Here is a 22,178-nt window from a genome sequence, read left to right as displayed (position 1 = left end):
ATATTTGAGGATAAAATAAAATTAAATGAATTTATTATGCTTTTGTTTACCTTTTTCTTAAAACCAAATTCATATTCCAATATTGGAAATTTCCAATGATAAAACTGGAAAATTTCAAATAAAATTCGAATTATATTTTTCCGTTAATAGTCTTAGTAACATTTGCATTAATTATTGTGAATTTCTTTCCAAAGCATGAATAATATTCAGTTAAATAAACATTATTGTTGACAATTTGACGTGTGGATATAAAATAAAGGAAAGTCTCTACTCAAATTAGTTGTTCATTTTGTTATTTACATTTAATCAGTCTTTAATAATATTAAAAATGTCCTTTAATTTCGATCAATTTAATAGCAATTCGTTGACGCAACGTGAACCAGTGTCTCGTTCGTCAGAGGAAACTCAAATAGTGCCGTCTGGATACGTGCAAATAAAGAAAAATGACGAAACACAAATTTTTCGTAAACAAAAAATGAATATTTCACTTCCAGCGGGCATAAATTTTCTAAATGTCTCAAATGACAACATAGCGATCCTTATGTCTGCTCATCTGCTATTTAGGATGAATATGACACGACCAGATACACAAACGGATGTTTCGCTTGAGAAATTTATTGTTGGACAGCGAGTTTCAAGGATGTTTTTAGATCCAACTGGAAATCACTTACTGCTCTCTTTAGTTCCTAAATCTTCAGGATATAGTGCAGAACTAATGTATTTAAACAGAAACAGCAATAAACCAAAGATTCTGACAAAGGTAAGTTACATGTTATGTCATTTTGAACGAATTAACAATAATTATACTTCATATAGTTTCGTGATCATGAAATCACAGCAATTGGATTTAATTGGGAAAATACATCAAGCATAACAACAGGCAATATATTGTTGGGAACATCAAAAGGATATATATTTGAGGCTGATATTGGCGTCGAAAACGATCGAATAATTCAGAATAATTTCCGTCAGGTAAGACTTATTGATAATTAACTTAACTGGATGTGACAAGAATTTCTTAATTACAGGCATTTGATATTGGGAGAGGAGAAAAAGGGCCAGTAACTGGAATTGGAGTCTACAGAGCTCAGAAAACTAGCAATTTTATTGTTCTTGTGTCTACACTTGACCGTCTCTACAAGTTTCATGAATGTCTTAATGGCGACACATCCTTTTCAAACATTTTTAAGCATTACATGAACGTTCCTGAAGAAGCTAGAGACTATGAACAACAATCTAGTAAATTATCATATTCACAAATGGATTTCATATTGGAAAATAAATATCCAAGAGGATTTGGATGGCTTACCGAGGCTGGAATATTTTACGGAGAATTGAATCAAATCGCCGATAATCCAAATTTCATATTAAGTAAAAAGACCATAACGTTTCCCGAACAAGATAACGACTATCAAACAGCAAGCTACATTTCAAAACACCAAAATTTAGTTCCAACTTCATTCATACTCACAGATTTTCACATATTGCTTCAGTATTCAGATCATGTTACCGCAATATCGCTGATTAGTCATGAAATCGTTTACGATGAATACTTTTCGGATCAACATGGAAAATTAATGGCAATAATTAAGGATGTTAGAAATGGAAATGTCTACACATTCAGCAATAAGACAATATTCAAGTACAAGGTAAATTTTAACGGTTCTGAAAAATTCAAATTTGATAGCAAATTATTAAAGTTCGTTATTTTTCAAAAATAATTTGACCGCTAATTATTAATTCCAGATCCACAACGAAAAACGCAATGTGTGGCGCATATATTTAGATAAGAAAGAATTTGAATTGGCTGAGAAATACAGTCGAGATAATCCAGCACACTATGATATTGTGTTATCAAGAATTGCTGATGACTTTTATGAGAGGAAGCTTTATATGGATTCTGCTCGAGTTTATGCACAGACTAAGAAAAGCTTCGAGGAAGTAACTTTAAAGTTCATGCAAGTTGATGAGAATTTGCCATTGATTTATTATCTGAGAAGTCGATTAAATGACCTAAATCCAGCAACTGAACAGACGCAAATAACCATGCTGGTTGTATGGCTTGTTGATCTCTATTTGACTGAAATAAATAGATCGTCACTGACATCCCTGGAAAGACAAAAGGAATATGATGAATTTCTATTGCATCCACACGTTCAGACTTGCTTAAAAGATAATCGTAAAGTTATATATGATATTATAGCATCGCATGGCGATAATTACAATTTGACAGCATTAACAACAATGAATGAAGATTACGAGGACGTAATTAATCATTATATCCAACAAAATGAGTTTAGAGATGCACTTGATACATTGAAAATCCCTAAACGTGCTGATTTAATTTATCAATTTGCACCAATTATTATGGAGGAACTACCAAAAGAAACAATACAAATGTTTATGGATCGTGGACGTGGCATAAATGCTGTTAAGTTACTGCCTACATTATTATGCTTAAAAAGCGATAAGCATCGTACAGAAGTCGTTAGGTATTTGGAATTTGCCATACATTCACTAAGTGTTCAGGATCAATCTATTCATAATTATTTAATTCAACTATATGCTAAATATAAGGATAGTGACAAGCTTATGAGTTATTTTGAGACACAAGGAAAGGAATTGTCTATGATACATTATGATGTCCATTATGCATTGCGATTATGCAAGGAATTTGAAGTTAAAGAAGCTTGTGTCTTTTTGCTGTGCATTTTAGAGTTTTGGCAACAAGCTGTGGAACTAGCATTGACTTTTGATTCAAAATTAGCACAACAAACAGCTTCGCAGCCTAATGATCGTGATTTAAAGAGAAAGTTGTGGTTAACAATAGCTGAATATGAAATAAGAAGGAAAGAGAATGTGCAAGAGGCTTTAGAATTGCTTAGAACTACAGATCTATTGAGAATTGAAGATTTGTTGCCATTTTTCCCAGATTTTCAGAAAATTGATCACTTTAAAGAGGCAATATGTGATTCTTTAAAAGAATACAATCGAAAGATACAAGAACAGAGAAAGGAAATGGAAGAAAGTGCTGAAGCAGCAGAGAATGTAAGGAAATCAATTCAGGCATTCAAAAATCGATCTGTGACAATTTCCGGACAAGACAAGTGTTCATATTGTGGCTTATTCCTGCTTCTCAAGCCATTCTTCTTGTTTCCATGCAGCCATAAGTTCCACAGTGATTGTCTTGAGAAGAATTTATTGGAGCTATTCAGTAAGTTTTAGATTCTTTTGTTATTTAAATTAATTAACTTTATTTGTGTACGGGATTTTGTATAAAATGTGCTAAGTCCGAAAGGAAACAACTTAGTTTAATACAATACATGATTGTGGTATTCCAACATTTTGTGATACTTATAAATTTATTTTCTTACTTTTTAGAACCAGAAGAAGGCCAGAAACTACAGAAATTAAAACAAAAGTTATCAGCACTATCAACACAAATTGATATATCCAAGAACCAAAACAATTCCATTCCAGAACAAATTGTGGCTGCACGAGATCAACTTAAATTAGATATTGAAAATATATTGGCAGCAGAGTGCACGATGTGTGGAAGTTTAATGATACAGCAACTTGACAAGAAGTTCTCAAGCTCTAATGAACAGTGGTAGAATGCTTTGTCAACAAATAGGGCTTTAATGTCATTTTACGGACCTTTTAATGAATCAAAATGATCTAGGTTTGAAGATATAGCCCGGCAAATAAAGCCACAACAGTCAATATTTACTCATCCTAATTATTATAACATTCATGTCCATTAGCTAAATATTGCTTTATTATAAATTTAAATAAAATAATACGCATTATTTACTCAACATGGAAATCTTCTTCTTCTGGAATGGATGCTTGTTTGTGTACTGCATAATGGTCGCGCAGTAAGCTTTTTAGTCTGAATGATTCGTCACAGTTCTCGTATGTGCATTTGTAAACATTTTCTCCGCCTAAATGGAATTTTCTATGCTTCAATAAGTCATTCGATTGGGCATAAGCTTTGTCACAGCCTGGCTGGTCGCATTTGTATGGTTTTTCGCCTGTAATTGAATTGATGAATTACTGCAATTGATACTATTTGTGGTCGACTTACCGCTATGTGTTCTAAAATGCCTCTTGAGATGTTCAGCACTTGAGAATCTCATAGAACATGTTGAACATGGATGTTCCTTAATGCCTGAAAAATATTTGTGATCAATTACGTGACTTTTGGCATGTCAGTTTGATAGAAGCTTACCTTCATGAATCGTTCGTACATGCTTCTTTAGAGAGCTTCCTTTTGTGAATGAAGATCCACAAATTTGACACGTATGACTTTTGATTCCTTCATGCGATCTGATGTGCGATTGCAAAGATGCTGGAAAATCGAAATAATTAGCTATGAATTCATCAAGTAGACATGAAGTCAAGTACCTTTGCAAGAAAACTTTCCAGGACACAAATGACATTCAAATTCCTTTAAATTCATATGTCTCTTGACATGCTGACGCAGATTTGATGGATTGTTAAAGGATTTGCCACATGTACTGCACAAAAATGGTTTTTCTTGACTGTGAGTTCGGAGATGGTCTTTAAGGGTTGACGACTGTTGAAATGCTTTGTTACACACATGACAAACGTGTGGTCTGACGTTATTGTGACGATTTAAATGATCAATCAGATGTGATCCTTGTGAGAACATTTTTGAACAAATCTACAAACACTTTTATTAATTAAAGCATTAATGGAATTAAAGAAATATCTTACCTGACATTTGTAGTTCTTGTTTTCAGCATGAGTTCTCGAATGTCTGGTCAGCTCATTAAGTTTCTGAAATACTCGATCGCACAAATTACATGGAAATTCAATCTTTTCCATTTCATCCTTGTGAATCCTCATATGCGAAGCCATAGTTGTTTGTGTATCAAATACTTTACCACACATGATGCATGGCCACTCTTTAATGTCAGGACCGATTTTCAATGTCATTCCAGAATGAATGATTTTGTGCCTTTCTAATGATTCAGCAGTTTGAAATCGTTGAAAACAATCTTCACAAGCAAAAGGTCTTCGATTGACATCATGAGTCTTTTCATGTCTGGCAAGTTTTGATGGTTTTTCAAACATTTTCAAGCAAGTTTTGCACTGATGTTTTTTCACTCTTTTTGGCTTTTTGTCTTCATTGATGTCATTACTATCCAATTCATTTGTTCCTTCTATTAATTCAATGTCTGGTTTGACCATTGAAATGTCATGGACCATCATTTTCATACTAAAATCCTCATCATCATCATAATCAATTTGTTCCTGCTTTATAATTACATCAGACAACATCAAATGCAGCTCTCGTTCTGATTGTTCACTTTTTTCGCATAAATCATATGCATTGTGTAGTATATTATAGCAATTTTCACAAATATATTTTGATAATTTGTCATCTCTATGGACAGTAATTTTAAAACAAAATCTTCGCACGACATCAACAACTGCAATCCCTTCTATGTATGAATCAAACAACGATTTAGGACTCTCTGTTATTTCACTGACACAAAGCCTACACAATTCGCTTATTTGGTCCATTTTAAGATTTTTTAATTTTTTCTGATTTTATTGTGTTTACATCTACGATTTGAAGTCTTTCACTAAATATGACGTGCATTTGTAGAAATTCAATGGAGAGAAACATTAAATAATGACCATTTTTGAATTCCTTGTAATTGAAATTCATAACGGCTTTTTGGGGAAAAAAACAATTTAAAATAATTAAAATTGAATTTATCAAGATCCACGATGATTGTCATGCCATAATATGAATTAATTAATGATCTTTGAGCAATTTTACAGTAATTACGATAAATCCAGAGTGTAATTGCTCATTCGTTCTTCAATAAACAAACAAACATGAAGTTCCTTGCATTTCTCGGATATCAGCCGACTGAAAATCAAGGCAGATTAAGCTTCATTTTATGGAGATTGATTCAATTATCTATTTATATTGGATACACAATATTTTTCATTGTCAATCGAGAAAAAATCGTGTATAAAGATGATTTATGGGGACGAAATGCTGATTATTATAAAGCCTACATATCCTTTAGCAGCGCATTCGTTATTATTTTGGAGCCAATATTCAATTATCGTTGGTATAAGGCCTTTCAGGAACGAGTAAAACATTTTAAGTCACTATTCAGTGAGACATTTGATAATTTAGCTGATGTCGAAAAGATCCAGAAGGAAATGTTGATGAAATTAAGGAAGATAATTGTGGTATTTGTGATTATTTATGCTTTTTGCGAATCTAATCACTTCTATCGGTCAATGAATATTGAACAGACTAGAAACATTTATCTGAGTTTCCTCATCATTACAATCGTCCTTTACACAAAAGTTTGGTACATCGTTCATCACTTGCTAATTATTGATGAATGTTTGGTGATTTTGATTAAGGCAATGAAATTTGTTAATCAGGAGCTGGAGAATAATAACAGAATGGATTCAAAGGTCTACAACAAAATGGTTCATGATAAATATCTGGCTGTCATTAAGCTGTACAAGTGTGTCCAAAAACTGGTTGGAATTTTTAACGATTTTGGACTTCCCCAACTTGTCATATTACTAGCCATCAAGTTATACTTGATGGGTGACTTTTATTGGATTTCCTTAGTAACAATGCATAATAGGATTCGTATGGCTGTGACTTATGGTATTAATCACGCTATTAAAGGTCGTTAATTAATGACGTCAGACTTTTTCTTTTCAGTTCTTTTGGTCGCTACTGTTCCCAAGATTTTGATTCTGCTGATTCAAGCTTATTTATCTGAACGGATTAATATTCATGTGAGTATGGTTAAGAATGGCGATCTACCAAGAGTTATGCTCCGTCCTATAAATCTTTCTAGAACTCAAAGATCATAAGCTTGATCCACAAACAGCAAATCATTGATAACAAGCAACAACCACTAACCGAACACTTCATTTACACTATTTTGATGGATAAGCTGGAAATTTACCCTGTAGGAGTCATTAAGTTTGACTACTCAGCATTGCGTGATGTACAATAATTTTTAATTGAATTTTACATGATGACTAAATTAATTTTATTGAATTTCTCTAGGTAGCAATCGACATAATGCAGGCACTCTTCATTTTCATTCAACTTATTCCTATTTACTTTAATTTGTCATAATTGAATTTAGAAAATGTCGAGCAAAGATCTAGAACTTTGTAGATTAGGGTTTGGTGTGACGTGCTTATCGGGCATGTCTAGATGGTTGCAGACTCTGTCGGCTCTGCTACTATAGATCATTTAACATAACCACACATATAAATGTCAATATTTATTCAGCTTAGACTGCACTAAGGATACATAACATAATCTAAAAGTTAAATAAAGGATTTTTAACCGAGAATGTGTATTCATCTGCCACATTTCCACCTCTTTTGTCTGTTGGAATTGATGAAAATTGAATAAAAATAACCTAAAAATGAACCACGTGCAATATAACATTAGCATATTAATTTTAAAGCTTATTGTTACCAAATAAGACAGCAAAGCATTTATGATTGATACAAATAGTCGAACATTAACATCAAACAAACTGCTTGCTCTAAACTTAATCTTCTCTTGATGAATTTGTAGTGAAAAATGGTGAATCTACAATTAATGCACAATTTAATACAAAGGAGTTAAGGACATGGATGTAAATTCTTGTATTGTCCCCGTAGTACCGTACTTACCAGTTTGAAAAGCTTAAAGTCATTCTTATTTTTTCGGATTGAATGTAGCAGCACAGGAATCTTAGATCCTCTTATTTCCACCCTTTCAGCTTCACTAAGGCAAAAATAGATAAAAAGTAACGGAATTGATGCAGATAAAATCACAGCAATGTGTGCATCCTCGCGATAATATTCAGAAAATGCTGTATGCATCCAGTAATAATCACATCCACTCTGAACATACTCATGGATGATAAGTGTAGCCAATGAGAATGCATTGATATCATTAATGATGCAGACTGTTTTATGAAGGATTCTATAAGCATTTTTGAGAGTTTGGACTAGATTTACAATTTCAGGAACGTGGGTTGAGGTTACATTCCAGTATGTAAAATTAACAATCCCTTCCAGTTCATCAATTAAGACTTCAACTTGTAAGTTTACTAGATTTACATAATAAAAATACTGCAAAATTCTTACTCGACATGATAAGACAGGAATAAGGTTGAACAACCAGAAATTCTGCCATTGACGTGAAAATCCAATGCTTGATATGATGACAACTTCCATTGAAATTGAGATGAAGAACATAATTAAGAATTTCCGTCCATAATTGACTCTCAATCTGCGATAATATTTTGGAAAGTTTACTTTAAGGACGGAACATACTTTCTCAAACTTTTGAAGCTTCCGCTGAATTTTTTCATACATTTTTTGATGAATTATAGTTTCAAATAAGCTTACACTGTATGCTAAAAACACTGTGGCAAACTTAAGTCCATCATTTGCTTTTCCAACATAAGAATCAGTCAGAAGGACATCATGAAAATTGACACCAATTCCTGCACTGATAACAATTATGAATAGCAAGATACATGCCCAAAGTTTAAGGTAAAACTTCAATAAAATGTAATTCATCTTGTGTCCTGGCAATGGAATCAAATTGAATCCCATGACTTGAAAAATAATTTTTGAAAACTTCTCGACCCGAAGGAAAAATTTTTCTTGGTTGAATGCTTTGATGTTACGTCTCATGGTTATAGAGTGACAGTGCATTGGAACTAGGAAGCATTCATCTATTAAATTGTTTGAATGAATTCCAGTGACATAGACAAATGTGCATAAAAATTTAATAAATAAAGTGCAGTTTGCGGTTATCATGATCTATAATACATAATTGTTATTTTATGGTTTGGCTTCAAATGTTCAAAGTTATGATAACTGTATTGATATCGTAGCAAATCATCGTCCGACTTGTGGTTATGGAGTATAATGAAATCTGGAGTATAGAGTCATATGTAGGTGAGTCTACCATTGTGCGAATTAAAGCCATAGTGACCGGAATCCTTTATCCATCTCTTATTGAAGAAATAGGTTCGATATCCAGAGACCGACTTCCCAATCATTATATTCTCACAATATTCTTGATTTACAGTATTCAATATAATACAAAAGGATTGATATTACTCTTCAATGAATAAATCGCTTCATTAAGTATGTAACGTCTGACATGACAAACAAGATAATGTGATTTATAAATTGAATTCCTAGAAATATTGTAACTATAGTTACTATGACCATACATTATCAATTCTGTGAAAGAATTTGATTTAAAGAGTTTTTCTTATTAATTCCCAAGCCTATCGTTGAAAATAAAACATTTGAGGAAATGAAGCTCCACATAATAACTACACATTCTTTATCGCCATACATATTCTTGGGATTTTTTTCATCACTTTCGTATAAAAATTTAAAATATTTTTTGGGAGAATTTTGGAATTTCCTCAATTCATTGACTTATGACGATCAATTCCAAAAATTCCATTTTTTTGTCCACATCATGTCTGTTTGAAGGAACAGTGGGGAGTTTCCTTAATGGGGTTCCAGTCATCTTCAGCATCTAATGCAACTTAGAAATACAGGCTGCAATTGGAACAGATCTGTTATCAAACTTTAACTCCCAAGTAAAACTTCTTTAGTCGAGTGAGTAGGGAACAAAGATGGTCTATTGTAACAATCTATTTTATGGGGACATGGATCCGATTCTTACTTGGAGCTGTTCTCAATTTCTATATCTAGTTGCCAGAGTTTATATTAATTCAGCTCAGGTATTAACTAGTTTTAAAATAAATATTTAATAGTCTAATTCCTGGGGATCAATTGCAAAATGTCAAGGATTTGATCTATTCCTAGCGACATTACAGTATCCAACAAGTTACAACTCGAGTATTTAAAATTGGGTTTCTTAAAATAGGATTCACAATTATATTCCTTACTAATTATATTGCTAGTAAGACAGATGATTAATATGTGCTATTTTTCTCATAGCAATATTTGCATCTTACAACATATGCTGTGTTTAATGAAGCCTTTTAATTATGATTTATTGCACAACATCTGCAAATTTAAATAGATGATACACTGATCATTAAAAGGTCGTTTATAGATTCATAAGGTTTACATTATGTTACGTATACGTTCTTCAATACATTTGAACAATGAATTGAATTCTTTATTGTATGATGTATAATTACAAAAATGGATATCAAACGTTATTTTTTTATGGACATGCATATTGTATGTGATTAATTGTGTGCATATGATTTCATATTATTGCACTACAAATATTCAATATTGCAGACTCATTGCTTCAAATTTCAAATTTTTTTGTAAAGTTCTGTTGAAACATGGCACAACTTGATATTTTTTTAAGGATATTCGATTTCATCATATAGTTTTATAGAATGTTTTCCAATGATGAATTCAGAATATGGAATCATCGAAGTGCTATTTAAAATTCGTGAAATACAAAAAATGTTTTAAATATTAGAAAAATTAATGTGAAAATTAATAAATACTTCATTGCTGCCATTACTGATCATTTCTATGAATTGATGAAATCTATCTATTTCTATGAATTAAACTTTTGTAATCTTGTTCAGTTTTTTGTTCCATTCATTTTCATTGTTAAGTGTGTCGAGCACTGTTATGGTTCTCGATTTCATTATTAACTAAATTTTTCAATATTTTTGAGGATTAAGAATATTATTAAGATTTAAATTTCAACAGTACATAGGTAAGAAACTGAATTAGTGAAATCCTTGTAAAAAATTCTAACAAATTTACGAAAAAGATCATTTTCAAAGAATTACGCAATATACTAGGCTAGAGAAATATGTTAACCTCTTATAAGAATCCTTAACTGCAAGGAAACTAGATGTTTAAGTGAAGTACCAACTTAGCACTACAGTCAAAACTCGAAATCAGAAATTTGTGAAAATTTTAAGCAAAAATAAGTTTAGTGCTGGCAATTTGTGTCTTTATGGCTTATTCTAGATAAAAGGCATCTAATTCAAGTCCTTTTCGAACAAAAGTAAATTTTCAAAATGTTTTGAAAATCTTATTAGATTTGTGAAAAGCACAAGTCATCATTTTACTGAAAATCCTATTGCAACATATTAAAATAACAGCTTAATTTCCAAAATTAGTGAAACTGATCTTAAAATTCAATTTTATGAAATACTTTTTATCATCTACAAATTTGATCAACAACTATAACGTCACAAGATAACTCCCCTATTTCATAAAATTATCAAAAATCAGAAATTTAAAACTGCGCAATAAGTCGATCTCTTTTGTGGCTTACGCAATAATGGAAAAATTGAACTAAGAAAAGTTTCATTTTCTTTTGCGTTCAACTTCTTTTCTCCGTAATTGAAGAAAAAATTCCATTGTTATTTACAGCAAAGTGCTAAATTTATTAATTCAGGTGTTTTTCATTTGTATCACATGATGAAATTTAACTCTTTTGTAAGTGCACTTAGTGATGAAATTCACATTAAGAGTTCGCGCTACAATTTTTGAGTAGAATATTTTCCATTTACATGTCATTTACAAGATGATGCAATATCGTTCATTTATGAATAAATTAACTATGATAATGAGGCTTATCTATAGATATAAAATCTTGTTTATCAGATAGTGTCACTTGTAAATTAGGCATGATTCTAATTAGATTATCTGAATATAGTATTAAAAATTCAGTATAAAACATAATTTTTGAACAGATTAGGATTAAGTGTTCAAAAGCTTTTAGATTCTTATTAAGAGCTTTTTAGACAAATTGGCATTGAGAAATAGATACAAACAATTGTGATATAGCAATCTATGAAATTTCATCATTTGAATAATGTATTTATTATGATTAATTGACATAGGAATACTTATCATCTGTAGGTTCATTTAACCATGTCAGATGTAAATAGTATAGAATATTACAAGTAAATTTGATTCTATAGAACTCGTAAAAATGTATTAACATATTATTACAATCCAAATAGTTAATCGATGTATTGTCGGACAAAGTCTAAAACAATATAAACTTTTTTAAAAATGCCTATTTATAATTTTAAGGACGGCTAATGTCTTGTAGATGTGATTTTTCGTTCCTAGAATTAGACAAACAACTATTCAAATAAAAACATGTCTTGTATCAAAACATCCAATGTGATAATGCTTACAAAAAGAGAAGAATTCATCTTAATTTTGCATGACGTGACAGAAAGCAGCTAAGGGAAATATCATAAAAGCAACAACTTTTTTTCGGTGATTCACTTTGTTTATCATATTCTGTTATTCACCAGTGTTGCATAGATGGTAGACTTCGAGTCTATCAGGTAGGCTTTTGATTTAACACTATTAAAGTTTGTTGATCTTTTTCAAATGAATTTGAAATTTAGGGGATTTTTTAAGTTGTTCCAAAAACAAGTTTTATAGCTATATAAAACTATTTTCGGGATTGATCATAAAATGGCGTCAATGAGAAATGGATGTGTTTGATTTTTTGCGCATTTATCATTGAAATTGTAATTCTAGATTTTCAGGTTAAGTACTAAGTTAATATTGAACACAAGAAGCATGCGATCCTTGTGAGAGCAAACAGAACAGCCAATCACGTATTCTATTTAGAATGTGGGAGAATACTACATAAAATAAATTAAGTCGCAGTACAAACTGGTTCATAATCTTAACAACGATTCTGATTCAACTCGATCTGAATATTACTGCATTCTTATTTAATCTAGTATTTTTAGTATAAATTTCCATAAAAAGTCTCAAAACCCATGCGAAATTTTACGCAGATGTAAGGATTTTGAATGAATGAGCAATTTTTCAGTTGATTGAATCAGCGGAGAGAAAATTTAAATTTTGTGTCACCTTAAATACCTAAAAATAGATTCATGTTATGACATTCGCGTTCATTGAATTTAATGAATAATGAGAACAGCCTAATATCTATTTAAAATATATATTGTAACTTAATACTTATCTCATATAATGGCCATAAATGTTCAAATAGGTGTGTCCCGGTTGGGTCATTATTGTTAAAATCCCTTTTCAGAGATTCATCCCTGGCTTCACTTATCAGGTTTCTCTGAAAATTAATTTTGGAACTCAGATTAGATTTGAGGCGGAATTAACCTCAAATCCATACAAAAATTAATTATCAGAGTAAAAAACCACAAATTTAAAATTTTTAAAACATGGAAATCATACTTTTTATTCAGTCTAATGTATTGCAGGTTTAATATTAGTATCACATTTTTGCATACAATACTAGTAATAAGCATAGTCTACGACTACAAAATCATTAATATTAATCAGTGTATATGGCTGAATTATAAATTAATATTACATGCGGTGAGACTAGATGTAATACGTATACGTAAAATTGAGAAAAATTGATGGTGAAATATGGAGAAGTACACGTGTTTACGTTTAACTTTAAATCAGTAATTGCCGATAAGCTTTTTAATGACGTGATGAAATTATATTCGATTGTAAGTTGTATTATTTTAGAAATAATTTGAATTTTGACACAAAAATGAGATTTTAAAGTTTAAAATCATTCATTAGGAACAGGAAGTCAATTTCAAGGATGTTTTCTTATTGATGTATCTCTAACTAATACTGATCATATCAAATAGCTTATTAGAAAACAACATCTTAATTTGCATTGAGACTATTATCAAAATATAACTAAGTTATCAATGTTTACATGCGAATTCCTTCCAGAAACAAGATCTTAGATAAATAAAGGTAAGTGTGAAGAGCAAATAAGGTATTACGTATGGTAGTAATACAGATTTTACGCATTTATTAAGGACTTTGTATTGAAATAATCGAGAATTTTCGAATTGTTCTGCATCAGTCTTCAAGGATCATTAATTCAAATTGGCACAATTGATTGTCAGTAATTATGAATCTCATCAATCTGCAGTCAATAGGTCATCAATGTTCGTAATGAGGCGATCAGAAAGTCAATGTTATTATATAAGCTTATTTCACGCAAACGTGCACGTAACTCCATAAAATAAACAGAGAGTTGGATATATTTCACCATATGATGTGAACTTTTTTTTGTACGTGATAATCGATTGTGTATAAGAAAAGAATAGGGAGAAGCCGTAAAAGGTTTATCTAAAATTAACTTATCACCATCTAATAATTAAATGTCTTACCTTGAAAATGTAATTATCATAAACACTTTGAGTATTGTTTATCACAGTTCACTTTAGGACATTGTAAACACCGATTATTTTTTTTCGACGGTCCATAATGATTTTGCAAAAAAATGCATTGCTCTTAATCACTAAACTAATCCTGCGATCACTGCTTAAATTTTAACACTTAAATATTTACACTTCTAATGTTAATATTAAATAAAGTATATTAGGCTTAATAACTGATTAAAATAAATTATATTAATATTAACTAGAAACTAGGCAACGGAATATACAACAGACTAGTCTTAAAAGTTAAAAATTTAATACATTTATCCAAAATTTCATATCTTTTTATTTTAATCCTATTACAAAGTTCTGATGGCATTTAGAAAGGGTAATCCACAAAAAGCAAGTTTCTGCCAATGAAATCTGTATTGGTTGGTGCTTTTTAAACAAAAACCGGTGTGGAATAAACTTAAAATTTCATTTAAACTAACTCAGAAATTTAATTTCTTATTTTTTGTGTGGATTACTTTGAAATGATCTTGATGCATGGAATTTAATTTAATTATTCTAAATTATAGTAAATAAAGTTTTTTAAAAGTATTTAAACCTTAAATGACATCACAGTGACTCTTGAATCATATTAAAGTTATTCTCGCCGAGAACATTTAAAGAAATCTCAAAATATTAGAATGACATTATTATTATCACTCACAATTCGATGCCATTTAAAAATTATAAGTTTCTAGGTGTTTCTTCCTTTTTTTAACTTTTTAACATTAAACAGTTTCTGAGGAGAGTTTTACAATTTTTTTTCAGTATTTCCATTTTTTTTATGTTGTGTTGACTTGGATTTTTTTAAAAAGAAAAGTGTGCAATGGAAAAAGTTTTCTTGGAAGATTTTTTATCATTTTCAGAAAATGCTATGCTTAAACGGCTGCTTGTGGCTCTTGTAACAAATTACATACATTATTAAAATTAAAATTAGAGTTTTGAGCTTCAATATTACTATGATCGCTGAATGATGATGATGAACTTTCACTATCGTCCAATCTCATTCTCTTTGGTTGCGGTTCAATCATTTCAGGTCCATCATTGATTGATAACGACGGAGATGATGATGATTGTTTTAAAACAGGCGGGTGAAGTGGAGGTATTGGAAATTGATAAACAGGCTTCATACTGAACAATATAATACATATTTATTAATAATCCAGTCAATGTATGATGGTGAAATAAAAAAATACTTACGCTTGAATACTTTGCTTCTGGGCATAGAGTTCATTCAAAGCTTGCAACTTTTTCTTCATGATACGACAGAATGGTACATGACAGACATGTGCACGGCATATTTTCGAATGATAGAAGCACAAATTCATCAATTGAGTACAAATTGAACATCCACGAAAGTTATTATTCTTTCTTGGGCATGTTTTCGTATGCTCGACAACCCGCTTCATCTTCATACATCCATGAGCTTTACACGAGTCGCCGTCCCGGCAGCTTAAAGTATGAATTAAAGAATTGAGGCATCGATTGACTGCTTCTTCACGCGATGTCATAAACCTTCTCACTCGTTGTTCATGATTACTTGATGTCTTTATCATATTGGAGATCACTGAGTCTAAATTTAACATTTTTGAACCGCCCTGTTAAGAAATAAAAAATCGAGTTAATAAAATTTCACAAATTTTATGCGACTTAAATAATGTTTGTTTTCTTTCTGATCACACCACACACAAACACAAGAGATAATGCAGAAACTTATAGAGTAAATATTGTCATTCATTATTACCATATTGACTAAATTCCTTTTGTTTCTAGCGCTTGCTTTTTATATCTTAAAGTCTTTATTAAGTCTTTTGTTTTTGTACTGTTTAAAATCACTAAATTCTTAGAATTTGAGGTAATTCCCGAGGAACTGACTTATGACTAATGTTAATTCACAATTTTATTCATTGGTATAAAAACATGAAAGATAAGCACACTTGTACTAGACTTTCCACAAAGTTGATAACTTAATGAACACTTTTTGCGACGTGTAGTTTTTATTATACTATTATTTTTTTGCTGGATTCGAGCGCAATTTAATGCTCGAATTTCATCATTGTCTTTTTTATTTTTATAAATCTTTAATAAAACTGTAGCACTTTTTTCTTATACTAGGATGTAAACAGAATTGTAAACACTAGTAATTCTTGCGTCATACATATCTAACAGAATATTGAGAACTGACTGCAGAAAATCACGTCCTACATCGTACATATATACGTATTATTTCAATTCTTCTTCTTGTTATTCTTTCTCTCTTTTCTTAGCTATTTTTTATCTCACAAAGCGCTCACTTTGTCCGTCCTTTCCTTGACTTCATATTAACTACTAAAATTAAGCTTTTAACGGATTAATTTTTATAAATGAAAATTTTTGAATTTCAAAATACACGAAAAACCGGTTTCGTTTATGATTGACATTGGATTAGTCATAAAATTTGAATTTCACAAAATCGTTAAATTTTTATTTCACAATAAATTAACTTTTTGAAATCAATCGCTATTAAACTGTTCATAGTTTGCAATTGTATGCTAATTAACCTGTTTATTTGTTTACATTGGATAATATCACTTTTTTCATGGAAAAATTGTTCATCATCGACACTGATTCAAGTTTTTGAAATGAAAAATTAAAGAACATTTTTAAATTTACACCATAATTAATAAAAAGCACTTATGTCACTCTTCTAGAATTTTATACTGGTATTTTCTACATCAATCTATACAGTACTCTATACATCTCTTTCATCGTGTGTTTATTTCCTCTACAAAAACAACAACGCAATATAATGAAATTTTTACTCACCATATTTAATTTTAAAATTATGATATTTCTACCTAGAATCCGTTTTGACTGTTTTTAATACAACTAATTGATGCTCTAACTCGTTATTTTAATTATTAATAAGTATATTTGCACAAAAATGCCACAGAAACAGTGTAATTAATTATATTTTAAAGATATGAAAATGAAAAAAAATTTTTGCGAAGTGAACTTTTCTCTTCGAAAAACCAAAGTCGACTGAACGTATTTTAAACACGCGGGATTATTTGAATTTTTTGTCGTTAATTTTATTTCTTTGTGTTTGTGACTGTGTGTCTGTGACATGCGATTGATGACGTTACTGTTTATCTTGGAAAACTTGATGACGAATTTTTTGGAGTAACTTGATGAAAATTTTTTAAATAAATAATTGTCTTTGGTCAAAACATTACTCTATTATAGCTTGATGGATGTTTTTAAAATGAGAGCAGTTCTAAACATGCTAGTTACTATATAACTTTTCGATACAAAAAAACTGGGAATTACACCACTTCACGAAAATGAAGCTCATACGAAGTTTCATTTAATTTGAGCATTCGATTCTAAGAGAGCAGACAGATAAGAAGCTCGAAGTCATTCTATTACTTAATTATAATACATTAAATAAGATTAAATTTTTGGTTTTTTCAAGGACTTTAATTCAAGAATTCATTGACATTTGGAATGAATGAAAATTTCATTGACTATTATCGGAACTTTTATGTATTTTAGTTGCAACTGTGTGAACATGCTGTTTAAGTCTTTCGTTCGGTGTATTGGTTGTAATTGATATTTAAGCTTTTCTTATGCGATAAAGGATGTCTAGGTGGATCCTTAACTAATTAACTATGTGTAGATCCTAAAAATGATAATCTTAAGGACCATAAATCAAAATCGACTCGAATTTGGATGGAATCGAGTCGAGACTCAAGTCGACTTTTGCGTACAAAATCTGAGTCAACTTTAATCTCTTCTAAGGACTCTTAATTTGATAAACACGAGGAAATAATCGTGGGAACATTTTCATAAATATGACTCGATCAGGAACTGAACATATACAATAGCGCGATGTATTAACAAGCTCCAATCAACAACAAATGAAACTTTCTAGCTATTAATAATATTTGGTAAACAAACACAAACTCCATAAAAATAGTAAGACGCAAAATGATAATGTTGATGTAGGACTTTATAACATACTAGAAAATTCCGGTTCCCCAAATTTTTATTTCATTAAAATTCAACAACTTACTGAGATTAAAACTGTTTAATCAATTATGAATCATAATTGTGGATGAGATTAAGGAGCCTTATTCTATTTAATGACTCAACCAAGGTGACGGAACTCATTGATAATCTCTTGAACCACTTGATAGCTCTAGACTTCATTCATATTGTTTATAATATAAGTACAGACATTATTCAATAACTATTTCCGTTCCACGTGTTGGGTAATTCTAAGGATTGACGATTTGAAAACAATAGAAAAGATTCTGAGTCACTTTGTCGCATGATGAAATTTAAATGATGTACCCAAGTGCCTGGGCATGCTTTTACACGATTTATTGTAATTAAATGTTCATCGATCATCCCCCTTGTACGTCATGTATTACACTGTACTATATTATAACATTGAACTTTCATGACAAGGATCAAGTTTGATTACAGCCATAAAAATTAAGTGCCTAAAGGAATCACCCGTTTTAAAAAGGCTTTATCACCCCAATCGTATTGTGCTGAATTTTAATTACACGAATTCTTAGTAAAAGCAATTTCCTTACATTGAAGTGCTTCAAATGTCAATTAAGTTATTCCCCAAATATAAAATCCTATACATTTTATACTAAATCGCATCAGATTTAGACAAAATTGACTTATAATGATAAGAACCCCCCAAGTTCGTTGAACATGCTTGTTATCAACGCTTATTTGCAAATGATAATTATTCAAGGGTATATGGAATATTTTGATAAATATCCAGTCCTTGTATCAATTAATAATTAAGGCTGTTAAGCTTACCTACAAGTTCACTTCCTGATCATGTTATAATTCATTATGTATATTTACTGATTGCTTATTCTTGAACATGCTTCCATATTCAATAAACTGATAAAATACCAAGAAATCATTTACGGCTGAAAATTTCCCAATATATGTAGGTACTTGACATTATTTGTCATTTAAATAAATATATGTCTCTCTCTTTATTAATTTAATTAAAGCAACAACAAAATGTTAAATAAACTATAAAACTTTTGAATTAAAATCAATTATCACATTGTCTGGTCATATTCCTTTGGTTTCTTTGAGGATATTCTCAAGCATGCTCACGAGAGCAGTATAAATGAAAGAATTTTGTGAAATAGGCTTCGACAGGTTGAGGTGATTTTCGTGTGAAATGTAAAAGTCTCCATATCCAAGATATGCGCTTGATATTGGAACTACGTGTAGCTTAATATTCTGGAATATTTTTGTCGATGTTCCTTCTGCAATTGAGACAATTTTTGTTGGATTTTTCATTTTCATAACATTATCCAAAAATGTTTCGTTGAGTTTGAGCAGTTCCTTTGAATTCTCTTCGAGATCCTGAACTTCAACAGTTGGCCATAAAATTGCAGAAGTTTGATTACTTAATTTAGATATTTTTGAGCCTCGATGTGGACATCCAAGGAAGAAAATTCCACGAGAATTTTCACCGATTTTTCTAATTTCTGGATCTTCACTTGCTAATGCTAAATTTACTATATATTTAACTATAAGTCCTCCCATTGAATGGCAAACCCAAATAATTTCTCGTTGTCCAATTCCTGCTTCTTTGAGTCTTTCCAGGTAGTCCGTTGAAATATTTCGCAATCTTCGTTTATCCTTCTCACACGAACACACTTTTGACGTCCAGTAACTCAATGATGACTCAAACTGCAGACCCAATATTCTAATGTTGGGAAATTGTTGCGGTAGCCAGTCAATCGGCCAACAATAGCTATATTTCTGTTCGTTGATTTTCGTCACAACATGTTTGAGAATCTTCTTTGTAAACTTTAACTGAAATTAGGAAATTGATAATGGTAACTAAGTTGTGAAATTATTCATGACTAACTAAAGTTACTTGAAGCAAGAACATTTGATAAGATAAGAAATATCAAATGTTTATGCTAAGTTTTAACGAAAATTCAACGGTAATTCAATATTTAAATTTGAAAACCTTATAAATTCAGATTAAACTGTACAAATGTTACAATTTCGTCAAAAAATTTGAAGTGTTTTTAAAAAAATTGAAATAATTTTGACCGTTAAATTTTCTAATCCCAAAATTGTAACTCACATCTTCTAGAGAAAGTTTCTCTTCAGCCATCTCATTAACCGCAAAAAGGACATCTTTAGTTGTCTGTTCGGTAATTGTCAAGATTTTACTGGCAGTGCTTGGTTCCATCTGTACAATCTTTTCGTTTTGAAAGACGGCCTCGCCTTGTAAGATTGAATTCCGGACATCATCATCATAAATGTTTCGTTGATCCTTGTCATTTCCATTTCCGATTTTCATCATATCAGCATCCTTTTGTACACGCCATGTAATCCATATTCCACCAAGTAAGCCATGGACGAATACTAAATCGAGATCGGGTTTCTTGAACATTTTTTCTCGAGGATATAGTGGATATACTTTTGGTCTATACTTATACTTAATTGGATCAAATTTATCGAGATTGTTTAACGATGTAGACGCAAATACTTGAACACGAAGATCTTCATCATGCTTCCAATTTGATAACATATAAATCCAACCGCTCTTGAAGAAATAGTCAAGTATGCCTTCACTCCCTGTTGACATATTCGTAACAATCTTTGATAAAATCATTTTAATGTCAATATTGTCTTTGAAGTTCTTATAGATATCAAGTAATATCTCTAGTCCATTATTTTTAGCTATATCTAAGCATGTATCAGGCTGTTTTGTCAAATGTAAGAAGTGGTCAAGTGATTGAATGATATGGTCAGTTTCCGGATGTAATTCATGTAAGCTTGTCTCATGATCTGGATCCTTAAGATTCTCAAAAGCACTTGTAGTGTCTAGAATAAATTTCACACATTTATTGTCTTTCATTGAGTCAAAGAGTGCCTTAATGTCACTAATAATGTCAATATTCGATTTCACATTTCCAAATTCTCTCGGTTTTCGGATCAAATTAGAGTTACAGTTATGTCTCGCTAAGCAAATAGCAGTTGAAGCATTCACATATTGTGATAAAAAGTGGAATTCCCATTCGTCCAAGTCGAGTTTTTGACTTGCTAAATTATTTACAGCTTTTTGACGTAAATAATATGGATGGTCAGGATTTATTGCGACGCGAAGAGTTTTTAGCGCATATTCAAGCTACAAATCATGATAAAATGATTAGCAAACACGTAATTAGGTAAGAAGAAAATGGGTCAGAAGAAATGACTTCCAAGGTCACTTCCGAATTTTGCCTATTTGTACTTACCTTAGTAAATGTCATTCGCTTCTTTAAATTGTACAAGAAACTATAGATTTTGGTCTCTTCTTCAAAGAACTGATTCAGGAAGTCTCTTACTGGGTCACGGAGATAATTATGTTTGATATAAATCCATTCACTTCTATTACTAAATAAACAATTTGTGTTTAGTGGTTTCCTCAGGAATTTATAGGCTTCACTTGTTTCATAGCATGTCCATGAGATAAATGTTGATCCACTGAGTAAACTACACCATTTTAAAATATATCTGGTTCTTAGATTCATCTGTAACTAAATAAATTTTGACAAAATACGAAACGTCGAAAAAAAGAAAAATAATCAAAATAAAAACTGGTAAGAAACTTTTTGCGATGATTAGGTGATGGTTAAGGAGCATTTTAAGTTGTTGTTTGTTCTTCTCATGATTCGTTACTCTTAGTTCTTATTCATTCAAGCAATTGGACAATAATGTAAACAAAATTCAACGGAATTCCAAAATTCAAATTTTGTCAATCATGTTTTCATGGAATTTAATCATATTTTTGAGAATTTTCAGTCATTTAATAACTTATTTATGACTATTTAAGTAATAAATCTTTAATGCATATGTAGCATTCATCAACATAAATATATAAAACGTCAAAAAGCTTTCCTA

At 30.8% G+C, this 22,178-nt stretch overlaps 5 protein-coding genes across 6 annotated transcripts; 1 reads left to right on the top strand and 4 right to left on the bottom strand.

The window, feature by feature from the left end:
- The first annotated feature begins 280 nt into the window (after window positions 1–280).
- On the top strand, window positions 281–3,818 carry dor (vacuolar protein sorting-associated protein 18 dor). The gene is made up of 5 exons (XM_070639367.1): window positions 281–760; window positions 817–972; window positions 1,029–1,649; window positions 1,747–3,214; window positions 3,382–3,818. Exons 1-5 carry the CDS (start codon window positions 329–331, stop codon window positions 3,612–3,614), a joined length of 2,910 nt encoding a protein of 969 aa, XP_070495468.1. The 5' UTR covers window positions 281–328; the 3' UTR covers window positions 3,615–3,818.
- LOC139089770 (zinc finger protein 883-like) lies at window positions 3,311–5,611 on the bottom strand. Its single transcript, XM_070639374.1, has 5 exons — window positions 4,741–5,611; window positions 4,408–4,687; window positions 4,232–4,351; window positions 4,088–4,171; window positions 3,311–4,034 (listed from the first exon to the last, which is right to left on the bottom strand). Exons 1-5 carry the CDS (start codon window positions 5,551–5,553, stop codon window positions 3,811–3,813), a joined length of 1,521 nt encoding a protein of 506 aa, XP_070495475.1. The 5' UTR covers window positions 5,554–5,611; the 3' UTR covers window positions 3,311–3,810.
- Window positions 5,612–7,349: 1,738 nt separating this feature from the next.
- LOC139089988 (putative gustatory receptor 39b) lies at window positions 7,350–9,193 on the bottom strand. Its single transcript, XM_070639653.1, has 3 exons — window positions 7,711–9,193; window positions 7,511–7,627; window positions 7,350–7,451 (listed from the first exon to the last, which is right to left on the bottom strand). Exons 1-3 carry the CDS (start codon window positions 8,848–8,850, stop codon window positions 7,350–7,352), a joined length of 1,359 nt encoding a protein of 452 aa, XP_070495754.1. The 5' UTR covers window positions 8,851–9,193.
- Window positions 9,194–14,514: 5,321 nt separating this feature from the next.
- On the bottom strand, window positions 14,515–17,267 carry LOC139089847 (histone lysine acetyltransferase CREBBP-like). Of its 2 annotated transcripts, none has more exons than XM_070639477.1 (3): window positions 17,055–17,267; window positions 15,450–15,847; window positions 14,515–15,380 (listed from the first exon to the last, which is right to left on the bottom strand). In XM_070639477.1, exons 1-3 carry the CDS (start codon window positions 17,055–17,057, stop codon window positions 15,128–15,130), a joined length of 654 nt encoding a protein of 217 aa, XP_070495578.1. In that variant the 5' UTR covers window positions 17,058–17,267; the 3' UTR covers window positions 14,515–15,127. The 2 variants fall into 2 exon arrangements, with proteins under 2 accessions (XP_070495578.1, XP_070495579.1); XM_070639478.1 differs by lacking the exon at window positions 17,055–17,267 and adding an exon at window positions 15,994–16,387.
- Window positions 17,268–19,220: 1,953 nt separating this feature from the next.
- Window positions 19,221–21,916, bottom strand: LOC139089935 (protein SERAC1-like). Its single transcript, XM_070639588.1, has 3 exons — window positions 21,533–21,916; window positions 20,374–21,423; window positions 19,221–20,093 (listed from the first exon to the last, which is right to left on the bottom strand). Exons 1-3 carry the CDS (start codon window positions 21,806–21,808, stop codon window positions 19,338–19,340), a joined length of 2,082 nt encoding a protein of 693 aa, XP_070495689.1. The 5' UTR covers window positions 21,809–21,916; the 3' UTR covers window positions 19,221–19,337.
- Between the last annotated feature and the right edge of the window lie 262 nt (window positions 21,917–22,178).

Source organism: Chironomus tepperi, unplaced genomic scaffold (assembly GCF_022539635.2).
Source record: "Chironomus tepperi strain 1889 unplaced genomic scaffold, CSIRO-AGI_Ctep_v1 contig_196, whole genome shotgun sequence".
Classification (NCBI taxonomy): Eukaryota; Metazoa; Arthropoda; class Insecta; order Diptera; family Chironomidae; genus Chironomus; species Chironomus tepperi.
This window is presented reverse-complemented; position numbering and strand designations above follow the sequence as displayed.

Bases quoted from the DNA above. Each gene is read 5' to 3' on its own strand.
- dor (XM_070639367.1), top strand. From the start codon at position 329: ATGTCCTTTAATTTCGATCAATTTAATAGCAATTCGTTGACGCAACGT. The intron at 973-1,028 runs GTAAGACTTATT...TCTTAATTACAG, and splicing joins TTCAGAATAATTTCCGTCAG to GCATTTGATATTGGGAGAGG. The intron at 1,650-1,746 runs GTAAATTTTAAC...TATTAATTCCAG, and splicing joins AGACAATATTCAAGTACAAG to ATCCACAACGAAAAACGCAA.
- LOC139089770 (XM_070639374.1), bottom strand. From the start codon at position 5,553: ATGGACCAAATAAGCGAATTGTGTAGGCTTTGTGTCAGTGAAATAACA. The intron at 4,352-4,407 runs GTACTTGACTTC...TCGATTTTCCAG, and splicing joins TGGAAAGTTTTCTTGCAAAG to CATCTTTGCAATCGCACATC. The intron at 4,035-4,087 runs GTAAGTCGACCA...ATTCAATTACAG, and splicing joins GCATTTTAGAACACATAGCG to GCGAAAAACCATACAAATGC.
- LOC139089988 (XM_070639653.1), bottom strand. From the start codon at position 8,850: ATGATAACCGCAAACTGCACTTTATTTATTAAATTTTTATGCACATTT. The intron at 7,628-7,710 runs GTAAGTACGGTA...CATTAATTGTAG, and splicing joins ACTTTAAGCTTTTCAAACTG to ATTCACCATTTTTCACTACA. The intron at 7,452-7,510 runs GTAACAATAAGC...GTTCATTTTTAG, and splicing joins ATGCTTTGCTGTCTTATTTG to GTTATTTTTATTCAATTTTC.
- LOC139089847 (XM_070639477.1), bottom strand. The intron at 15,381-15,449 runs GTAAGTATTTTT...TATATTGTTCAG, and splicing joins CAGAAGCAAAGTATTCAAGC to TATGAAGCCTGTTTATCAAT.
- LOC139089935 (XM_070639588.1), bottom strand. From the start codon at position 21,808: ATGAATCTAAGAACCAGATATATTTTAAAATGGTGTAGTTTACTCAGT. The intron at 21,424-21,532 runs GTAAGTACAAAT...CATGATTTGTAG, and splicing joins AGCGAATGACATTTACTAAG to CTTGAATATGCGCTAAAAAC. The intron at 20,094-20,373 runs GTGAGTTACAAT...TCCTAATTTCAG, and splicing joins AGAAACTTTCTCTAGAAGAT to TTAAAGTTTACAAAGAAGAT.